This window comes from Podarcis pityusensis, assembly GCF_964106645.2.
Source record: "Podarcis pityusensis genome assembly, chromosome: 11".
NCBI classification, from domain to species: domain Eukaryota; kingdom Metazoa; phylum Chordata; class Lepidosauria; order Squamata; family Lacertidae; genus Podarcis; species Podarcis pityusensis.
The window spans coordinates 63392424-63412299 of NC_138036.1; the positions used below are offsets into that span (position 1 = coordinate 63392424).

General features: G+C 40.6%; 1 protein-coding gene across 5 annotated transcripts in view; it reads right to left on the reverse strand.

The window, feature by feature from the left end:
- Positions 1–301: 301 nt before the first annotated feature.
- LOC308458181 (zinc-regulated GTPase metalloprotein activator 1A-like) overlaps positions 302–19876 on the reverse strand; it is a 33504-nt gene continuing 13929 nt past the window's right edge. The window contains exons 7-15 of one of the 5 annotated variants that reach the window (XR_013977193.1): positions 18118–18164; positions 17019–17105; positions 15975–16019; positions 8689–8745; positions 5351–5402; positions 3426–3494; positions 3147–3183; positions 1769–1898; positions 302–526 (exon numbers count right to left, since the gene is read on the reverse strand). Coding sequence is in view for 4 of the 5 variants with exons in the window: in XM_080972999.1 (XP_080829125.1) it covers positions 453–526; positions 1769–1898; positions 3118–3183; positions 3426–3494; positions 5351–5402; positions 8689–8745; positions 15975–16019; positions 17019–17105; positions 18118–18164 (627 nt within the window). In the remaining variant the exon portion in view is untranslated. Of the gene's footprint in view, positions 527–1768; positions 1899–3117; positions 3184–3425; positions 3495–5350; positions 5403–8688; positions 8746–15974; positions 16020–17018; positions 17106–18117; positions 18165–19876 lie in introns of all 5 variants that reach the window. The other 4 variants (XM_080972999.1, XM_080973000.1, XM_080973001.1 and 1 more) reach the window with 4 other exon arrangements.

The following is a 19876-nucleotide window of genomic DNA, read 5'->3' on the forward strand; positions in this document are numbered from 1 at the left end:
GAAGATTCCACCTAAACATTAGGAAGAACTTCCTGACAGTAAGAGCTATTTGACAGTGGAATTTGCTGCCAAGGAGTGTGGTGGAGTCTCCTTCTTTGGAGGTCTTTAAGCAGAGGCTTGACAACCATATGTCAGGAGTGCTCTGATGGTGTTTCCTGCTTGGCAGGGGGTTGGACTCGATGGCCCTTGTGGTCTCTTCCAACTCTATGATTCTATGATTCTAAGTGCAACAACCAAGGTTCGACTGTACTCCATTATTTAAGTATACATTCCAATGTCTGTGAAGAACCAGTTTACGAAATTAATTTAATGAAATTTAATAAAATAAAATCTGCTAAACTGTAGAAGAATCAAATTTTAACAGCAGTGCAAAAGCTGAAAACAGCTCCAGGACTCTGGCTCATTCATTATAGAAATGAATTGTTGACAGGTACTTTCTTCAGAAGATGACATTAACCATTTCCTCCTCTCTTAGTCACAGTATCTATAAAGGCATCTTTAAGGATATCTCTATCCAAGTTTCTACCTATAGAGAGGACAACACAAAAAAGAAAAACATTTTTAATCAATATTTTGCATTATTAAATAAGCAATAATCTACACTATTGAAAGAAAGAAAGCACTTAGGACACTTAGTATAGCCAAGTTCCACTCAAACGACAGATATAGGGATACAGGGCAAGTGTCCCAGCAAGAGAGCAGCATAGCCCCATTATCTTGTCTAACCTGCTGCAAAAAATTTCTTTCCCACCTCAATACAAGGATATTATTGCAAATAGCTGAACATATAAAATAGGGGGATGAAACCTCTCATATTTCCTAACCCTTCATTCATATTGGGAAAGTTCATTTTGTTACCTAATCTCCCTGCTTGTAGTTGAGCAGCTATTGGGGGAAGGAAAGCAGGTAGTTAAACGAACAGCAAATGGTGCAAAAGTAGCTACGGCATGATGCTTTGTTATTTTTCTGTCCAGTGTGTTCCTTGGATCTGCCTCAGCTACAGACTCAGGCACAATCATCAATGGCACAGGTTGTATTTCTTCAACACTCTGACAGGGCAAGATAGATGTTCACCCCAAGCTTGTTTGCACTGCCTCCACCCAGGTGAGAGAAACCCTGGCATCCGGAGTTACCATACTTCAAAAGGAAGAAGTCTGCCTAAAAAATCAGTGAAGCTACTCTGCTGTGAACCAATTGCTACTGATTGAGGTCCATGATAAAAACTTACTTGTGGATAACGACAGATCCAAGTCTTTAGATACAAAACTGTCCAGATAACTTATAAGCTGAGGGGTGCTAAACCATGATCCCCGCCAACACATTATTCACTTCCCTCTAGGTGCATTTTTCTACTAAAGCTTATTTCTAGTTTTAGAACCACACTGAAGGAAAGAACGGTGTGCAGAGATAAACTACAAATAGGTAGAGAACTTGTCATTCCGTTCATGTGTTCTTTTTGCTCTTTTAAATAGCTCTTCCCCACAGCCTGCTTTATATGTCATTGGAAGACACCCCACATTTTAAAACACTCTTCTGTAGCTTGGGCCACAGAGAGAAAAATAGACATGCCAAGAAGAAACAAACAGCACTACCGAAAAGACCATAACAGCTTGATAGAAACTTGACATTATCTCAGTTTTTTAGTAGATCTTGCACAGTACTGTATCAAGAACAATTTTATGAATTATCTTTATGTTTTTGTATAATCATTTGGCTTTCTTTAGTGATTTTGTACAATAGGCCTATGAAATGTATATACTGCTCTTACCTATTACAACCAATCTATTTGTTCGTTCAGCCTCCTCCTTCCATCTTACAGTAGTTTCTTCTAGATCGTACAGCTCATGAACACCTTGGACTATCACCTGATGAGGTTTGTTTTTGATAGACACAAGTCCCTGGTTAGAAAGAATATAAATAAGTTACTGGAAAAGGAAAGTATCTATAGATTTAATTTGAGGTGTGGTAATATTATGTAGCCAACACACACACAAAAATAACATTGCCTGGTGTTCATTCTAATTACTTTGAAAGATTGAGAAAAGGCAAAGCTCATTACAGTAAATACAGAAAGTATTTCTGATGCAAGTGGAAATATAATTCTATAACTATTTGATTATATAAAATTATATGATCTATTATGATATAACATTATTGTTGTACTTTGGGTTTTTTAAAAATTCCAATATAACTGGGGAAATGTTGTCTTCACATTAAGACCTTGGAAACTGGGGCATGGGAGGAGGTAACAAGTACGCACAAATCTTCTACTGGACAACAGTATAGAATCATAGAATTATAGAACTGGAAGGGACCACGAGGGTTATCTAGCCCAACCCTCTGTAGTGCAGGAATCTTTTGCCCAAAATGAGGCTCAAACCCACAACCCTGAGATTAAGAGCCTCATGCTCTACCGACTGAGCTATAGGTTAAGAAGGCCTGCTCAGTGATCATGGCATGCCCCTCTTCTACAACACTGGGTGCTAGTAGAAGTCTTGGGCTGCCTTGGAGGAGCCCACAACATGGTTTCTTCCCACACCACCACCGTCCTAGATTAGAGGTAATGCTTATACAGTGGTACCTCGGGTTACATATGCTTCAGGTTACATACGCTTCAGGTTACAGACTCTGCTAACCCAGAAATAGTGCTTCAGGTTAAGAACTTTGCTTCAGGATGAGAACAGAAATTGTGCTCCGGCGGCACGGCAGCAGCAGCAGGAGGCCCCATTAGCTAAAGTGGTGCTTCAGGTTAAGAACAGTTTCAGGTTAAGTACGGACCTCGGGAACAAATTAAGTACTTAACCCGAGGTACCACTGTATAGGGAGGAGTGATATATCACAGATTTCTCCCAGAAGGTTTACAGATTCAGATGTTACCCAATAGCTGCAGGAAAGTGCCATGCTGCTGGCTCCAACAGAACAAAGCTAAATCTCAGTATTCAAATACTACTGATTCAACAGATACATCTGAATTGACACACACTATGGTAATTTATGCTTATGTTTGCTGTGCATGTATTCACTTTTTGTGCCCAAGCAAAAACAAAAACAAAAACACAATACAAACAAAATAAACAATACTTCTGAAAACAAGTTTGGTAGGACTGAATACTGAACCTTGAGTCTTATTACTTCCATGGGGTTACCTCTCTTGTCTTTTACATTCTTCTCCCACAGAAGATCCTATAAACAGAAAGGGGCTTTTAATAATGAGGCATTCATATTGCGATACACAGGAGTGTGCATGTTCCCTTTTCTGTTCTCTGCCTAGTGGATGAATAACAGATTCATAGACTTGTAGAGTTGGAAGGGACCTCTGAGTCATCTAGTCCAACCGCCTGCAATGCAAGAATCTCAACTAAAGCATCCATGACAGAGAAATTCACAAGTGATTATGCTTCAAAAGCAATGTATATAGCACTTACTTGAACAAACACATTTAGCTCTTCTTCAGTTGTGCTTCCTAGCACTTCAAATGTGAATGTAACAATACTCTGAAAATAGAAATGTAAAACTTGCTGTGATCAGCTCTTTAATAAGGGCAAAATGCACCTTAATTAAAAAGTTTTAATACATATTCATGGCAGTGTACAAAAACAATATGAAATAAAGCCATAAAATATACAGAACGTGTGTGTGCATGTGCGCTTTTGTAATACCCTGGAATGCTTTAAGTCTGAAAGTTCGTAACTAAACATAAGCATAGTTAGTATCAGTACATGCCCCATCCTCCTAGTGCTTTGTATCAGCTGAAATCCCCTGCCAATACTTTCCTATCATATATTGAATTTGTAGTTTATACTGAGGTAGTTATCTGAAAAATATTTCAAGTGGCATTTCACACATTTCTGAACCACACGACAGCTTTATGCAATTACAGCACCAAGCAGTGGTGTTTACTTCAGTATGGCAACATTGAGGAACACTGCAGTACTAATGCAAATCCACCTGCCATGATGATGTTTGTTGTGAATCCAATTCTGATCACTTATTTGCTAGTACAATATATTATTATACAGCCTTATTAAAATTGGAGATTTTTCATAAATTAGTTTCCATTTGGTCCACATAAAATTGTGCCTTTGAAATAAATGGTATACCTGATGAAGTGTCTCTACCCCCATCATCCAGCCCGGACATTGAGGTCCAGTGCCAAGGGCCTTCTGGCAGTTGTCTCACCGCGAAAAGCCAAGTTACAGGGAAGCAGGCAGAGGACCTTCTCGGTAGTGGTGCCCGCCCTGTGGAACGCCCTCCCATCAGATGTCAAAGAAATAAAGAACTACCTTACTTTTAGAAGACATCTGAAGGCAGCCCTGTTCAGGGTAGCTTTTAATATTTTATTGTGCTTTTAATTCTGTTGGGAGCCGCCCAGAGTGGCTGGGGAAACCCAGCCAGATGGGCAGGATATATAAATGTTTATTGTTATTGTATTATTATTAGGGACGTGGGTGGCACTGTGGGTTAAACCACAGAGCCTAGGACTTGCCGATCAGAAGGTCAGCGGTTTGAATCCCTGCGACGGGGTGAGCTCCCGTTGCTCGGTCCCTGCTCCTGCCAACCTAGCAGTTCGAAAGCACCTCAAAGTGCAAGTAGATAAATAGGTACTGCTCCAGCAGGAAGGTAAACGGTGTTTCCGTGCGCTGCTCTGGTTCGCCAGAAGCAGCTTAGTTATGCTGGCCACATGACCCGGAAGCTGTACGGCGGCTCCCTCGGCCAATAAAGTGAGATGAGCGCCGCAACCACAGAGTTGGTCACGACTGGACTTAATGGTCAGGGGTCCCTTTACCTTTTACCATTATTATTATTATTATTATTATTATTATTTCCTTTCAACTCTCCTAATGTAAAAAATCCCATTTGGTTCTAAGGCAAAGAGGGTCACTCAATCCTCAGGAGAGCTTGATACACACAGAGGGCTGCATTTGGGTGTGGAGAAGGACTGTGCAAATGGAGTTTTGCTTGCTCTTCTATGTATCCAGCCTTAAGACTGAAAAAACCACAAAAAATTGTAAATACATTAGCAGTAATGTCTTTAAAATGTTGCAGGTTAAAAATAAGCAATATGCTGTAAAAATATACCTGTACATGTGCACAGAACTACTAAGTTTTCAAGCTCTTATGTGCTTCCTCCCTTTTTACCATTCATTAGACTGACTTTAGCACGTTTCCCTGTACCCCAAGATGACTGATCAAGTTATGAGGGGTGAAAAAGAAAAGATACAAATGCATTGTTATGTACATTTTATAAATGAAATAGATACATAAATAATGTGTAAATAGTTACAAACACTTGCCTAGCAAATCATGCTTAATGTAGAGCTGATAGATGGCTATAAGATAAAATAATTACCTTATCAAGGTGTGGTTTAGGTACTTCCTCAAGCTGCAGCTTCTGCTGCAGACTTAAAATAAGTAGAGCACTGTCAGCATTATGTTAAGAAGAAATAAATACAAAGTATCTAATATTGTGAATATAAAATTCATTTATAAAGCATTTGCAAGATATTATGATGAGCAGTCAGAGGTAAATTGGCAAGTGTAGAGTCAAGATACCACCAAAGACAAACATTTTGGCTGTGTACAGATGTTCCATTATCCTGGAGCAATGGAAACTCTGCTGTAGTGACACAGATTCTTCCACCCAGGTCAATCTTTCATTGCAGGGAATCAGCAGCTTATCCCCAGCTGAAGGCTGCTAGTTAAATGCAATTTCCACCTTTGCTTTTCAGGCTACTGCATGTTAAAGTGATTGTGCAACTGACTAATTTGAGCCTGTGACCTCAATAATTAAATGGAATTCACACCTCCACCCCCTAGTCCTAATGGCTTACAGGTGAAGATGGCGACAAATAAGACTGCTTGTCTTTGAGCTCCATGGTTTTGTTTTAATCTTGAATAGTTGAAAAGTCAGTTGGCTCAGCAGTTAAGGTTAATTCCTCTAATGAAAGCCTAGCTCACTGGTCACTTGATACAGACTTGTTAGGAGCAGATATATATGCTCCCAGGCAACCTCAGCTTCCTCCATAACAAAAACTAGGCATAATCTCAATCTTGGCATAATAGAATCGACCACAACAGAGCCTGAAACTCCCTCACTGTGGGAACTTTTATGCGATCCAGTCTAAACAAACAGCAGAAGGAATCTTTAGCAGAATTGATGCATTGGAAAAGGAAGTTTGGGATTTGAATGCTATAATTAGAACACTGGTTGGTAGGTCTGGGCAATATATCATTCAAAACTGGTTTGAAGTCCCTATCATGATACTGATTTCATAATTTTTGACCTGGCAATATATTGTGAATCATGGTATATATGTGTATGCTAAGCAAAAATCACAATGTGGGAAAAACCATGAAGCCAGCCAATGTTTCTCTCGATTCCTGCAGCCCATTAACTCTGCCGGCTCAGCTCTCTCCTGCCTCCTGCAGGGGGCAGCAAATCGCAAGTGCAAGCGCCGGCAAAAATCATAATGTGGGGAAAACCATCCTTATTTCAGATATAATGATATATTGGTATATTGCGATGTTTAGCTGGTGATATATCTCAATGTTGAAAACCAGATATCGTCTAGCCCTACTTGGGTTAGTGGAGACAGGAATTCTGACTGTAGTCCTGCAGATAAGACCTACCAGCAAAGAAACTGAAGTTAAGTGATGTTTTGAAGGTACATCAAGATGGGGATAAGTCTGAGTTCATTAAGTGCTTATCAGATTCAGTAACCAAACAAAATGACCTCTATCAAGACTGGAACTTGAACACAGAAACCTGATTTTACACCAATATGAATGTTCAAGACATGGAGTTGTTTTCCACTCTCAACTTAACTTCTTCAGATCCAAATGGATAAGTGTGATAATAACCCACTTGCTGCCTTCCAAAAAAATGATCTCAGCCGGTCACCTAATCTAATCTGTTCAAGTCCCAATCTGGCATCTTTCGATGAAACCCTGAAGGCTTTAGGTAGGTACTCCACTACTCTACAGTGCAGCCAGGAGCAAAAGGAAGTGAACGGTGGATTAATAAATGTACTTGGAAAGGTAGTGAATGAGGGGGGGAAGTCTTGTTCTGGAAAGAGGTCCCCAGATGTTCTACAGGTGATCATTCATGAATGGCCAATGAAGAAACCCAGCAGAATAGTGAAAACAGGATCTGAACTGCAAGCAGGAATTCAAGCCATTATAGGGGCTTTCCTGGATTTCAGAAATGGTTTACATTGTAAATACCTGTCTAATTGTGACCAGAAGAGCCAGTATCAAACTAAACTTTCAGGAACCTGATGCATGGGTAAGTTTGGATTTCTAATTCATATGTTTGCTGAGAGAGCTGTTATTTGAATTAAAAGGTTGTAGAAATAACCTCACCCCAATGACATTAGATATCCATCCTCCTTTCTAGAGATAGGGAAGTCTGGAAAAGGCAGTTTGAGAGAAAGGAGCAGGAAGTTCTCAAGCTACAAGATTTCTGCCTTTGTCATCTATCCTAATAATACTCAAATATGCTGCAATAAGCAAGAAGGGAAGATTCATTATATTGACTTGAATGCAGGTATTGGGGGGAAATATGCCCAGGTTAGAGGCTCAAAACTCCTACCCTGCCAGCAATCCATTTTCCAGAAATCAAAGGGATTATCCATTAACAAACAATCAGGATAAGCCCAGGCCTAGTGGTAATTATAGAAAAGCAAATGCTCTCCTCTAATATACCATATGGGACGCGGGTGGCGCTGTGGGTTAAACCACAGAGCCTAGGACTTGCTGATCAGAAGGTCGGCGGTTCGGATCCCCACGACGGGGTGAGCTCCCATTGCTCAGTCCCGGCTCCTGCCAACCTAGCAGTTCGAAAGCACATCAAAGTGCAAGTAGATAAATAAGTACCACTCCAGCGGGAAGGTAAACAGTGTTTCCGTGCGCTGCTCTGGTTCGCCAGAAGCAGCTTAGTCATGCTGGCCACATGACCCGGAAGCTGTACACCGCCTCCCTTGGCCAATAAAGCGAGATGAGTGCCGCAACCCCAGAGTCGGTCACGACTGGACCTAATCGTCAGGGGTCCCTTTAATATACCATAACTGACTAGAAAGCATCCAAAAAAGATGTTGGGAAATTGGATTTTTTAAAGGCAAAATAATATTAGAATTGATGCTGTCTGAGATGTACAAGGGAAACTGTGTTTTAATGGTCAGGAACTTGGTAAAGTTTTTTTTGTTTTGTTTGTATTATGGATGTATTTTCTGTATTCTTTTATTAATACTATTGTTAATAATGGCCTTTGGCTGGAACTGAACTGAACTGAACTAATTTTAATGTAGTATTTGCAGTTGACTAATCTTTGGTGAATTTCTGTTTACAGTACAGTATTAAGTAATTAACTACATTTTCAGCTCACTCCTTCTCTAACTTGGGTACCTCTGGGTATAGAGTGGTATATAAATTCAATTAATAATAATAATACCTAAAGACCATGGGTTGTATCTAATGCTAGCTGTACTCAGAGTCAACTCACTGGAGTTACTAGACATGACTAATTTAGGTTCAATTAGTTGGATATAACTGACTAATTATGGCAGTTCTGAACCTGGGTGTGTACCTGAGACTGTGCCACAAGTTGAATTCTAAATCATAACTATACACAATTCTTATGTAAAAGCTAGCAATCTGCTGATCAAGTAACAGTGTAAAATAAAATCTTACCTTTTTCCTGACAAACTATCAAAAGCATGAAGATCTAAGACATCAGAGATGTCAACTCTAAGAAAAAAACAAATAAATTTACTTTTCCCCTACTGAAGTGTTTTATGGGTTGCATGCAGCCTATGGATGAGCAGAAGGCCTCTTTTATAAAAAGGCTTTCCCACTTTCCTTTCCCCCCCCCCGCAGCCCCTGAAAAGCTTCTCTTGATGGTCAAGGGGCTCTCAATAAATGTCTGGGATCTAGGGGAGAGGCTGTCATATTAAAAAGACAACTGCAAAACAGAGAAAGGAGTCCTATGGAGTGACCACTTCTTTTTAATTTAAAGCAAGACCTTTTTCTAAGAGAAATCACTGTAATGCACAGATAAGCAAAAGATATTCTCTTTCATTTATGGCCAGCTGTGTTTGAACTATCTGCTCTCTGCAGTGCTCCAAAATCTGTATTCAATAGAAGAAAGGAAGCATGAATGGAATGTAGGGGCTGAAAAAAAATATCACGGTTACTAGTAAGGATATTTTGAGTTCCTAAGGCTCAGTTCAGACATAGGAGGAAACACAGGCACCAACTCCTAGGGGCCAAGGTCCCTTCAGAGCCCACCCTAAAATATTTGAGGGGTCCAGCCCCCCAGTTAATGGGCATTGCCATTCAAATGGTGTGTGCGCACTGCAACTTGTAACTGATTATATAGGGCAGGGCTTACCTGGGCTCCCTCAATATTTTATTCAAGTTGGCACCTGTGGTAGGAAAATACAGTTTCCTGGACTGTATGAGTTCAGGAAATGTGCTGCTGTGAGCCTTGGACTTGCATGCTCCCGCTCCTCCTCTTTTGAGCTTTTGTAAAAGAGAAGTTTTTAGTTTTAAACTAGCCACAGTACCCTGTCACATCAAAACCTGGGGAACTGCAGTTTTAATGCTGAGAACAAGCCAGGATCTTAAACTTTGATTTTAACCTGGCTTGTTCCTACGAAGCAGTTTAAATATAGTTTAAGAACTAGAAAAAAAATCTTTAAGTTTGTTATTTAGTTTTAAAATATACAACAAAAAATCATATTTCTGTCTCAGTTTTTTAAAAATATATTTTCAACAAGCAATTACATATCACTCTTAGAAAATATTCTGCTTTGGACACACAATGAAATTATCAGATCTTAAGAATTGCTCAGCACCTCCTACCAACTTCTGCTGGTTCTGGAAGCTGAACTCTTTTGAAAAGTGTCATATACATTGGCCATATTAACAATACTGTTTATACAGTGTCCTGTGGGAAGCATAGCTCTGATCAACAGAAAATGTAAAATATTGGCAAGGTAATATACCCACAGAATAACTGTGCATTACAAAAGGTGAGCTATAGTACTTTATATTTCGAGTCCCCTTTAATAGAATTTTAAAAAGTTTTTGAAGCTATTTTAACACTTTCCTCCTTCCTACCTGAACAAAAGAATTGCAAGGACGGTAATCCATATAAATTAACATGGCCGTCACTACAGAGAAGAATCTTCATAGAGCAACTGTTTAGCACAGGGCAAAGCCTCCAGAATGGAGCAGATTGAAGGCAGAATTCCTAATAAGTTATATCAATGGTTCTGTTAACAGGATTAAATGTCTGGAAATGCAGTATTCAGCTGATTACCTTGCAATATATAAATATTGCTTGTGAACTCATGTATATACACCAGCAAAAATGTTTGTTGCACTGTATTTTGGTGTTGCTGTCAGGTAAAATATAGGATTGTCACACATGACCTTTGATGCCCACACAATTGCCTACCTCAGAAAATATATAAAATATATTATCTCGCTCCACTTTATACTGTGCGATTCATACAAGGAAGAGGCCTGCACTGCTATAAAGTCCATTATGCTTGCTTATGGTGCTTAGGAAAATACTTCCTAGAATGAATAGGATAGTTAATATGATACAACGAAGAAAATTTACTAGCTTTAAAAGCATTTCTAGCTTTAGAAGCTTACTCCCCCCATGACTGTTGCACTGATAATAATGAGACACAAATTACACTACTGAATGTTTGAAAAACTAATTTACAAAATACAAACTATTTAAGGCTGTATAAACATATATATGACAGTATCTAGTGATTGCTAATTTTAAGCCTGTTTTGCATTGAGCTACCCTTTACAACATTTAGGATGCTGATTATGTTGGTCTGAATGTTCTTCTCTCAAAAAAATAATTTATTTGAAACTTTAACCTTATCTTTACTGGACTACATGCTTTTTATTCCTTTACCTACCAGTGTTAGGTTTTAAAATCTGACATTATAACAAAAAATCAGGAAATATTCAGTCATTGGATTATAACAAGGAAGTTTATGTAAACTTTCAATAGGTTTCCTCATTAGTTTTCCTCTGCCCCTTTTTGGGTGGGGACGACATTTTCAATCCAAAGTAGAATCATAGAATCATAGAGTTGGAAGAGACCACAAGGGCCATCGAGTCCAACCCCCTGCCAAGCAGGAAACACCATCAGAGCACTCCTGACATATGGTTGTCAAGCCTCTGCTTAAAGACCTCCAAAGAAGGAGACTCCACCACACTCCTTGGCAGCAAATTCCACTGTCGAACAGCTCTTACTGTCAGGAAGTTCTTCCTAATGTTTAGGTGGAATCTTCTTTCTTGTAGTTTGGATCCATTGCTCCGTGTCCGCTTCTCTGGAGCAGCAGAAAACAACCTTTCTCCCTCCTCTATGTGACATCCTTTTATATATTTGAACATGGCTATCATATCACCCCTTAACCTCCTCTTCTCCAGGCTAAACATGCCCAGCTCCCTTAGCCGTTCCTCATAAGGCATCGTTTCCAGGCCTTTGACCATTTTGGTTGCCCTCCTCTGGACCCGTTCCAGTTTGTCAGTGTCCTTCTTGAACTGTGGTGCCCAGAACTGGACACAGTACTCCAGGTGAGGTCTGACCAGAGCAGAATACAGTGGCACTATTACTTCCCTTGATCTAGACGCTATACTCCTATTGATGCGGCCCAGAATTGCATTGGCTTTTTTAGCTGCCGCGTCACACTGTTGGCTCATGTCAAGTTTGTGGTCAACCAAGACTCCTAGATCCTTTTCACATGTACTGCTCTCAAGCCAGGTGTCCCCCATCTTGTATTTGTGCCTCTCATTTTTTTTGCCCAAGTGCAATACTTTACATTTCTCCCTGTTAAAATTCATCTTGTTTGTTTTGGCCCAGTTCTCTAATCTGTCAAGGTCGTTTTGAAGTGTGATCCTGTCCTCTGGGGTGTTAGCCACCCCTCCCAGTTTGGTGTCATCTGCAAATTTGATCAGGATGCCCTTGAGTCCATCATCCAAGTCGTTGATAAAGATGTTGAATAAGACCGGGCCCAAGACAGAACCCTGTGGCACCCCACTAGTCACTCTTCTCCAGGATGAAGAGGAACCATTGATGAGCACCCTTTGGGTTCGGTCAGTCAGCCAGTTACAAATCCACTGAGTGGTAGCATAGTCAAGACTGCATTTTACCAGCTTCTTTACAAGAATCTCATGGGGCACCTTGTCAAATGCCTTGCTGAAATCAAGGTAGGCTACATCCACTGCGTTCCCTTCATCTACCAGGCTTGTAATTCTGTCAAAAAACGGGATCAGGTTAGTCTGACATGACTTATTTTTCAGAAATCCATGCTGACTATTGGTGATCACAGCATTCCTTTCTAGGTGCTCACAGACTGTTTGCTTAATGATCTGCTCCAGAATCTTCCCTGGTATTGATGTCAGACTGACTGGGCGGTAATTATTTGGGTCCTCTCTTTTCCCCTTTTTGAAAATAGGGACAACATTTGCCCTCCTCCAGTCTGCCGGGACTTCGCCTGTTCTCCAGGAATTCTCAAAGATGACTGCCAGTGGTTCTGAGATCACCTCTGCCAGTTCTTTTAATACTCTTGGATGCAGTTCATCTGGCCCTGGAGACTTGAATACATCTAAACTAGCCAAGTATTCTTGTACTATCTCCTTAGTTATTCTGGGCTGTGTTTCCTCTGCTGAATCATTTGCTCCAAATTCTTCAGGTCGGGCATTGTTTTCTTTATCGGAGAAGACTGAGGCAAAGAAGGCATTGAGGAGTTCAGCCCTTTCTGTGTCCCCTGTTTGCATTTCACCATCTTCTCCTCTGGGTGACCCCACTGTTTCTTTGTTCTTCCTTTTGCTACGAACATACCCATAAAAGCCTTTTTTGTTGCTTTTAACCTCTCTAGCAAGCCTGAGTTCATTCTGTGCTTTAGCTTTTCTGACTTTGTGTCTACACGTGCTGGCTATTTGTTTGAATTCCTCCTTGGTGGTTTCCCCCCTTTTCCATTTTTTGTACACATCCTTTTTGAATCTTAACTCAGTTAAAAGTTCTTTAGATAGCCACCCTGGCTTCTTTAGGCACCTTCCATGTTTCCGTCTCATTGGTATTGCCTGAAGTTGTGCTTTTACTATCTCCCTCTTAACAAACTCCCAGCCATCATGAACTCCCTTTCCTTTTAGTATTACTGTCCATGGGATCTCACCCTGCACTTCCCTAAGTTTTATGAAGTCGGCTTTCTTAAAGTCAAGAAATTGAGTCCTAGTGTGCTTGGCTGCTCCTTTCCGCTGTATAGTAAACTTCAGAAGAGCATGATCACTCGCGCCTAATGCTCCTTCCACTTCTACCCCACTAACCAGGTCCTCAACATTGGTTAGGACCAGATCTAAAATGGCTGTTCCTCTTGTTGCTTCTCCCACTTTCTGGACAATGAAGTTGTCTGCAAGGCCAGTGAGGAATCTGTTTGACCTTATGCTCTTGGCTGAGTTTGACATCCAACAAATATCCGGGTAATTGAAGTCCCCCATTACTACTATCTCCCTTCCTTTTGCATGCTTGGCCATCTGTTCCAGGAAGGCATCATCTATGTCCTCCGTTTGGCTTGGGGATCTATAGTAAACTCCCACAATGAGGTCACTGTTATTCTTCTCTCCCTTGATTTTGACCCAAATGCTCTCACTTTGGCTTTGAAGTTCTAAATCTTGGATCTCTTCACAGGTATACATATCCCTGACATATAACGCCACTCCTCCTCCTTTCTTGTCTGGTCTGTTTCTCTGAAATAGATTGTATCCCTCCATTATTACATTCCAATCATGGGACTTATCCCACCAGGTTTCAGTGATGCCTATTATGTCATATTTAGTTTGCTGTACCAAGAGCTCAGGCTCATCTTGTTTATTTCCCATGCTTTGCGCATTAGTGTACAGACATTGAAGTCCATTAATCATTCCCCCGTGACTCTTATTTAAGGGTTTTTTCCTCCCACCACTAGGTCTGCATGCTGTTTGCTCCATTTGGTCTATGACATTTGGATGATCATCTTCATCATAGACTCCTACCTTCAGGAGCACTGTCTCCCCACATTAGTCAGTTTAAAGCCCTCCTGATGAGGTTTCTGAGATTTTTGGCAAAAACATTCCTCCCAACCGTTGTGAGGTGCAGCCCATTGCTTGCCAGAAGTCCATCTTCAAGAAACTGCAGTCCGTGATCTAAGAATCCCAACCGTTCCTGTTTACACCATTTGCGAAGCCAGCTGTTCACTTCCACTATTTTTCCCTCTCTCCCTGGGCCACGCCGTTCAACTGGGAGGACAGATGAAATGACAATTTGTGCATTTAATTGCTTCAATTTCCTGCCCAGAGCCTCGTAGTCTCTTTTGATCTTCTGGAGGCTATGGCTTGCAGTGTCATTGGTTCCCACATGAACCAAGAGGAAGGGGTATTTGTCAGTGGGTTTTATGATTCCTTGCAGTCGTTCAGTTACATCTTGGATCTTAGCCCCAGGGAGACAGCACACTTCCCGAGACATCTTGTCAGGCCCACAGATCACTGCTTCTGTTCCCCTCAGTAGGGAATCCCCTATCACCACTACACGCCTCCTCTTAGGTTTGGTCAGGGTTCTTCCGTGAGCTGTCCGTTCCAAGGTCGCCTGCACATTCCCTGAGGACTGACTTTGCTGCTCGTCTTCATATACCTGATCGACTGTAATGAGGGAGAGATCCTCAAATGGAGTCTGTTCTTCGTCTTCCATGCTAGGGGAGAGGACCTCAAAGCGATTGTGTATTTCTAAACAATCAGAGCGAACCCTGGGCCTCCTACTTCTTTGAGTCACGTTTCTCCATATATCTGGCTCCTGTGTTGGTGAACTAGCCTCCTTCTCAGGGGAGTCCCCTGTCTCCTCCTTGGTGGAGACGGTGTGCTCTGTTGCTTCCAAGAAGAGCTCCAGCTCTCTAATTCTTTGGAGCATAGCTACACGTTCCTCCAGTTGCTGGACTTTGTCTTCTAAGAGGGCAATCAACATGCAATTGCTGCAGGTAAAGCTGCCTGCAACCTTTGGCAAGATGGCAAACATTGCGCAGGAACCGCAGGCGACTGCAGCTGTCCCCCCCCCTCCATCTTGAGAATGTGTCGTTGGGGGTGGCTACAGGGGTCCTCCATCATAAAAAGCGTGAAGGCAGGACAAATAACTCCCCCCCCAAAAAAACCTAGGTCTCCCCCAAGAAACGTTTGAGACTAGCTCCCCTAAATCTAAAAGATGGATCAAACTGCGCGCGCCGCTGCCCTGCAAGCTCTGATAAGCTCCTCCCACAGCTAATCTCTAAAGTAGCAAGGCTACAAAGACTTTCACTGCGAAACAGCTACATAACAGCCACTTAAATTATTGGGGGAGGGGGAAAATATTTTTTCATATTTCTTTCAATGTATCTACTTTCCTTTGATGTAATTCTTTAAGCATACTTATAATGGAGGGCTTGGGATCATGATTTATGAATTCCCTATGGAACTCTGAGCTGCTAGCTAACCAAGGGGCTTTTAGAGTAGGACTTTTTAATTTCTGATACCAACTCCTAATTTGCAGATAGGACTTAATTCAAAATAATATGGAGATGACGGTATTTACAAATGACCCAGTTGGACACTGTTGGAACAGAACATCTGAGTAGGCAAGCCTTTACTTTGAATAGTGTAATGTGGGGTAGCCTACAAAAAGCTCTTGGAAGGCTACACCAGCCTTGCTATGGTCCTTAGTAAAGCGGAACAAACAAAATAATCTTCTTCTCTTCCACACAGTCTCCAGCTTCCAGGCAACAGGAATAGTCAGAGAAGGAAACCATACCAAAACCAACTGGGTACTGCCTATGGGCCATATGTTGCCTTTCTTGATCAAATATACATTTCAGATCAATATGTAGCAATCACAAGAGGAAGAAAAAGTGGCAATAACTATTTCTGATTTACATTATCATTACCTGGATCTCTTAGTTTCTAAAATTTTGACAACTCCATTTATTGACCTAACATCATTGAAAAAAGAGAAGAAACATAAATTTAGATTGTGACAAGAACATTTGTACCCAGCCATATATATCTTTACCTATATCTGATACTCTTCAGTGCTGGGAGCGTAAGTTCTCAAGAAGTAAAGACACTAACAAAACCCTGCAAACTCCATGCAGAGTTTGAGGATCTGGGGCAAGTCAAGGAAAAATGGGGGGTAGAGGGATTTTCGGCCTAATGGTGTCAAACTTCAGAATCATGGTGCACTGTGGGTAAGCATGGACACATCTGTCAATTTAGTTTTCAATCCATTTCTCATTTTTCCAACCGTAAGTTCAGTTCACTCCTGTTACATTCCCCCCCCTAAAACGTATGCATGAAAATTTGTATGCATTCTTCTGCACAGAGACATTTCTGCAAGTAATGTTCCCTAATATAATGTGGTTTTGTATGTTGTGCATACTTATGCATTTTGTGCACACTTTTTGGTTGCACTAAACATTTGGATAAGTTCAAATTTTGAGGGATACCTATTTTTGATTCATTTATTGGTCAGGGATGTAGAATATAGGTACAAACCATTTTTTATTCCACCCCCAACTACACGCAACATTTTACACTCCTTAAATTGTGTCCAAATCTGTTAGAACATGCCATTGCCCCGCTTTTTATAAGGCCACAAATGCCTGTATTTCAGAATAACTTGAGTACTGATCATTTCTCCTTCTTGAAAGACTGACACTGATCCATGTAAAACCCATCAGAATTAAGAAAGGATTATGCAGCTACTACACTAACACTTTAGTCTGCTTGATGCAAGCAAAACATCAAGCTTGCAGCAAGTAAATACAGCTGACTGCTCTCAAGAAAGAAAGCATACACTTTCCTCTTGAGTCCTAACCCATACTGTCATAGTAATCATGCAATCTACAATTCTAGTTGCTACCAGGCATAGCTAGGAAACAGGTAGGAGTTGAAGAAAAATTCACCAGCACCTATAATTTATTCTTGCTTACCTGACAGCTGTTCTCAGTTTCATCAGTGCTTCTTGAGAAACCAAATCAGTTTTATTGAGGATTATAAGATCTGCTAATGCAATCTGTCTACACAAGAAAGAGTGAACTCATGAATAGGAGGTGCAGGAGCGAACTCTTCATTGTCTATCAATACAGGATTGATCTTTTTGCCACTGTTAACAGAAATTCCATTTATACCGTATTGGCCTAAATATAAGCTGCACTTTCCCCCCAAATTCCAACCATAAAAAGTTAAATGTGTGGCTTATATTCACGACCTTATGGCATGCAGCCTGGAGTGCAGGGCAAACAGGGCCAGGAGCGTGGCGAAGCGGCACATAGTTCCACATCCTCTCCCCCAAGGCAGGGAAGGGAGAGAGCCAGGAAGGGGAAAGGCCACTGGCAACGCAGCGCAGCCCCCCCCCCAAGTATGCAGCCAGGAGCAGCGAGGAATGGAACAGCTTATATTCGAGAGGGGGGTTTCTCCCACCCCCTCCAATTTTAAAGCTGCGGCTTATATTTGGGTGCAGCTTATATTCGGGCCAATATGTTATATCAAGACTAGGGTTGTGTTATGATGCTGCAAAACCCTTCACATAAATTGCCCAAGTAAATTTTACCAAGCTCAGTAGACTGTAGATGGGGGTGGGCTGAAGTTGAGAGAAGGTGTCAGAAGTATTTATGGAGTTCATGACTAAAGTGAGATTTGAATCAGGGATATCCCAGTTCACACTTTTAGCCACTGTCCTATGCAATTTTTCTCTTATTCATGTCCTTAAGAGCAATTTGTCTAAATTGCTAGCATCCATCATTTTAAAAAAAGATACAGTGAAATGCTGCTGGCAACTTGACATTAAATTGGAGTACAAATCAGAAAATATGAATACTGGAAATGAAATTTAACAAAATAAAACTACCACATAGAAACTGGTACAACAGGATAAATCCACAAAATGAAAACAGCTAGAACAAGCGAGTCAGGTCTGAAACTAAAACTCAAAATTAATAATGTCCTTGGTCAAGGCTGCCTTACAATACTATGCTTCCCAATAAACAGTTCAGGATTCACACACATAGAAAATGGTTGTTGTAGTAATACCTAGCTGCTTCATTGATAAGGCCACTGGGTTTTTCTTCTAAGAGATGCTAAACAAAGATTTTAAAAAAAGACAGTTACAACAGGAAAATTGATTTTATTATTAACTGAATTGCTGACAGATACTGAAGGCACTTTATGCCGCAACTATTGAGGGCATCATTTAGCTCTTCTGTTCAGACAAAAATAACTGATTTAGAAGGAAATCTTGGGTTACTTGCAACCATGAATTTACACATACAAAGTCTTAAGGACCATGTGCTTCAAAGGATGTGAACTAGCTTAAGAGACAGTATGCAAGGTGAAATGCTTTGAGGCTCATGTTGTCCAGCTATCATAATTCAAAGACTTTTGGATCTGTCTCAATACTTCTGACTTCGAAATGTTTACAGATGGTTTTTGCACAGAAGACAAAATCCATGGGTTTGTGCGTCCACAGAAGTAATAAATTTATTAATTCAACAGTGTACGGTATTGGGACTAGATGACCCTTGGGGTCCCTTTCAACTCTACAATTCTATGATTCTATAATGTACATACTACATCATTATGTTCATGCCTGTTTAAAAGTAATTTCTATTAAGTTCAGGGAGAGCTTCCCCCATGTAAATACGTATAGGACTGCACAGTTAACTTATTCATCTACATGATTATCCATGGTCCAGGACCATAATTGAAATAATTTTAGATTTATGCATATGCTTCAACCTTTACATAGCAGTGAGAGTTATACTAACGTACATCATGGGCACCCAAATTGTAACAAGTGCGTTCCATCTACAAGCTCCGAATAAATTTATTTACTTTTCACTAACTTTAGGTAAGGAGTAACTTATTTACAAACAGCAATGTTTCAATAAGGAAATTCAATATAAATATTTTTCTAATGTAGGCAATTTTTTCAGCAGCCCCTGAATGGGGAAAAAAGAGCAAACTGCTTTTAACTAGTAGAGGTTGCTGCTACTTTAAATGCTACTGAATCCTCAAAACGATTTCATTGCACAATGTCTATTTTCCTGACATCTCCAGTCAAAACTGTTATCTAACTAAGTGGTTTGAAGAGTTTGTGCAATAACAGGATGACGAGAACAAGACCTCTCTTTTGACCTTTTCTCTGTAACCCCAACATTTATTTATTCTTCTGCATGAAATACTGTCAGGCTTTGTAGATTTGCAAAGAAGAGTGTTAATAGCATCGCTTTAGGTCCTCAGAGTTGTGACCTGTCACTGCAAGTTGTCCAATCATTTGCCTTTTGATTAAAACATGAATATTTCAGATTGCTGGGTGACAATCCCATTAGAGTGACAGCCAATGATATCAATTACCACATCCATTTCAATTTGGCTTGCAAGCCACAGGGTACAATTTCTCAGCTTTACATGGACCAGGCTAGATCCATGAAGCATGACACCTCTAAATTGCTGCCTATTATCCTATTGTCATTGTTGTATTGCCTCCAGAATTCTTTAAATCACAAGCCAAGGTGGACGTCAAGCTTTGAAACTGGAGGAATTGGACAAGGGAACAAAGTTTCTACACAAAGCAAAAATTATTTATTTGGCATATAACTGACAAAATTTAAAAGCTGCTATGACACTGACAGCATGTCAAGCTTTGTATCTGTTTATTGATTTAAGAATGCAAGATGGTGCATTGAATTCCAAAGCTACTGAATGTGGTGTTGTTGTTGTTGTTGTTGTTGTTTAGTCGTGTCCGACTCTTCGTGACCCCGTGGACCAGAGCACGCCAGGCACTCCTGTC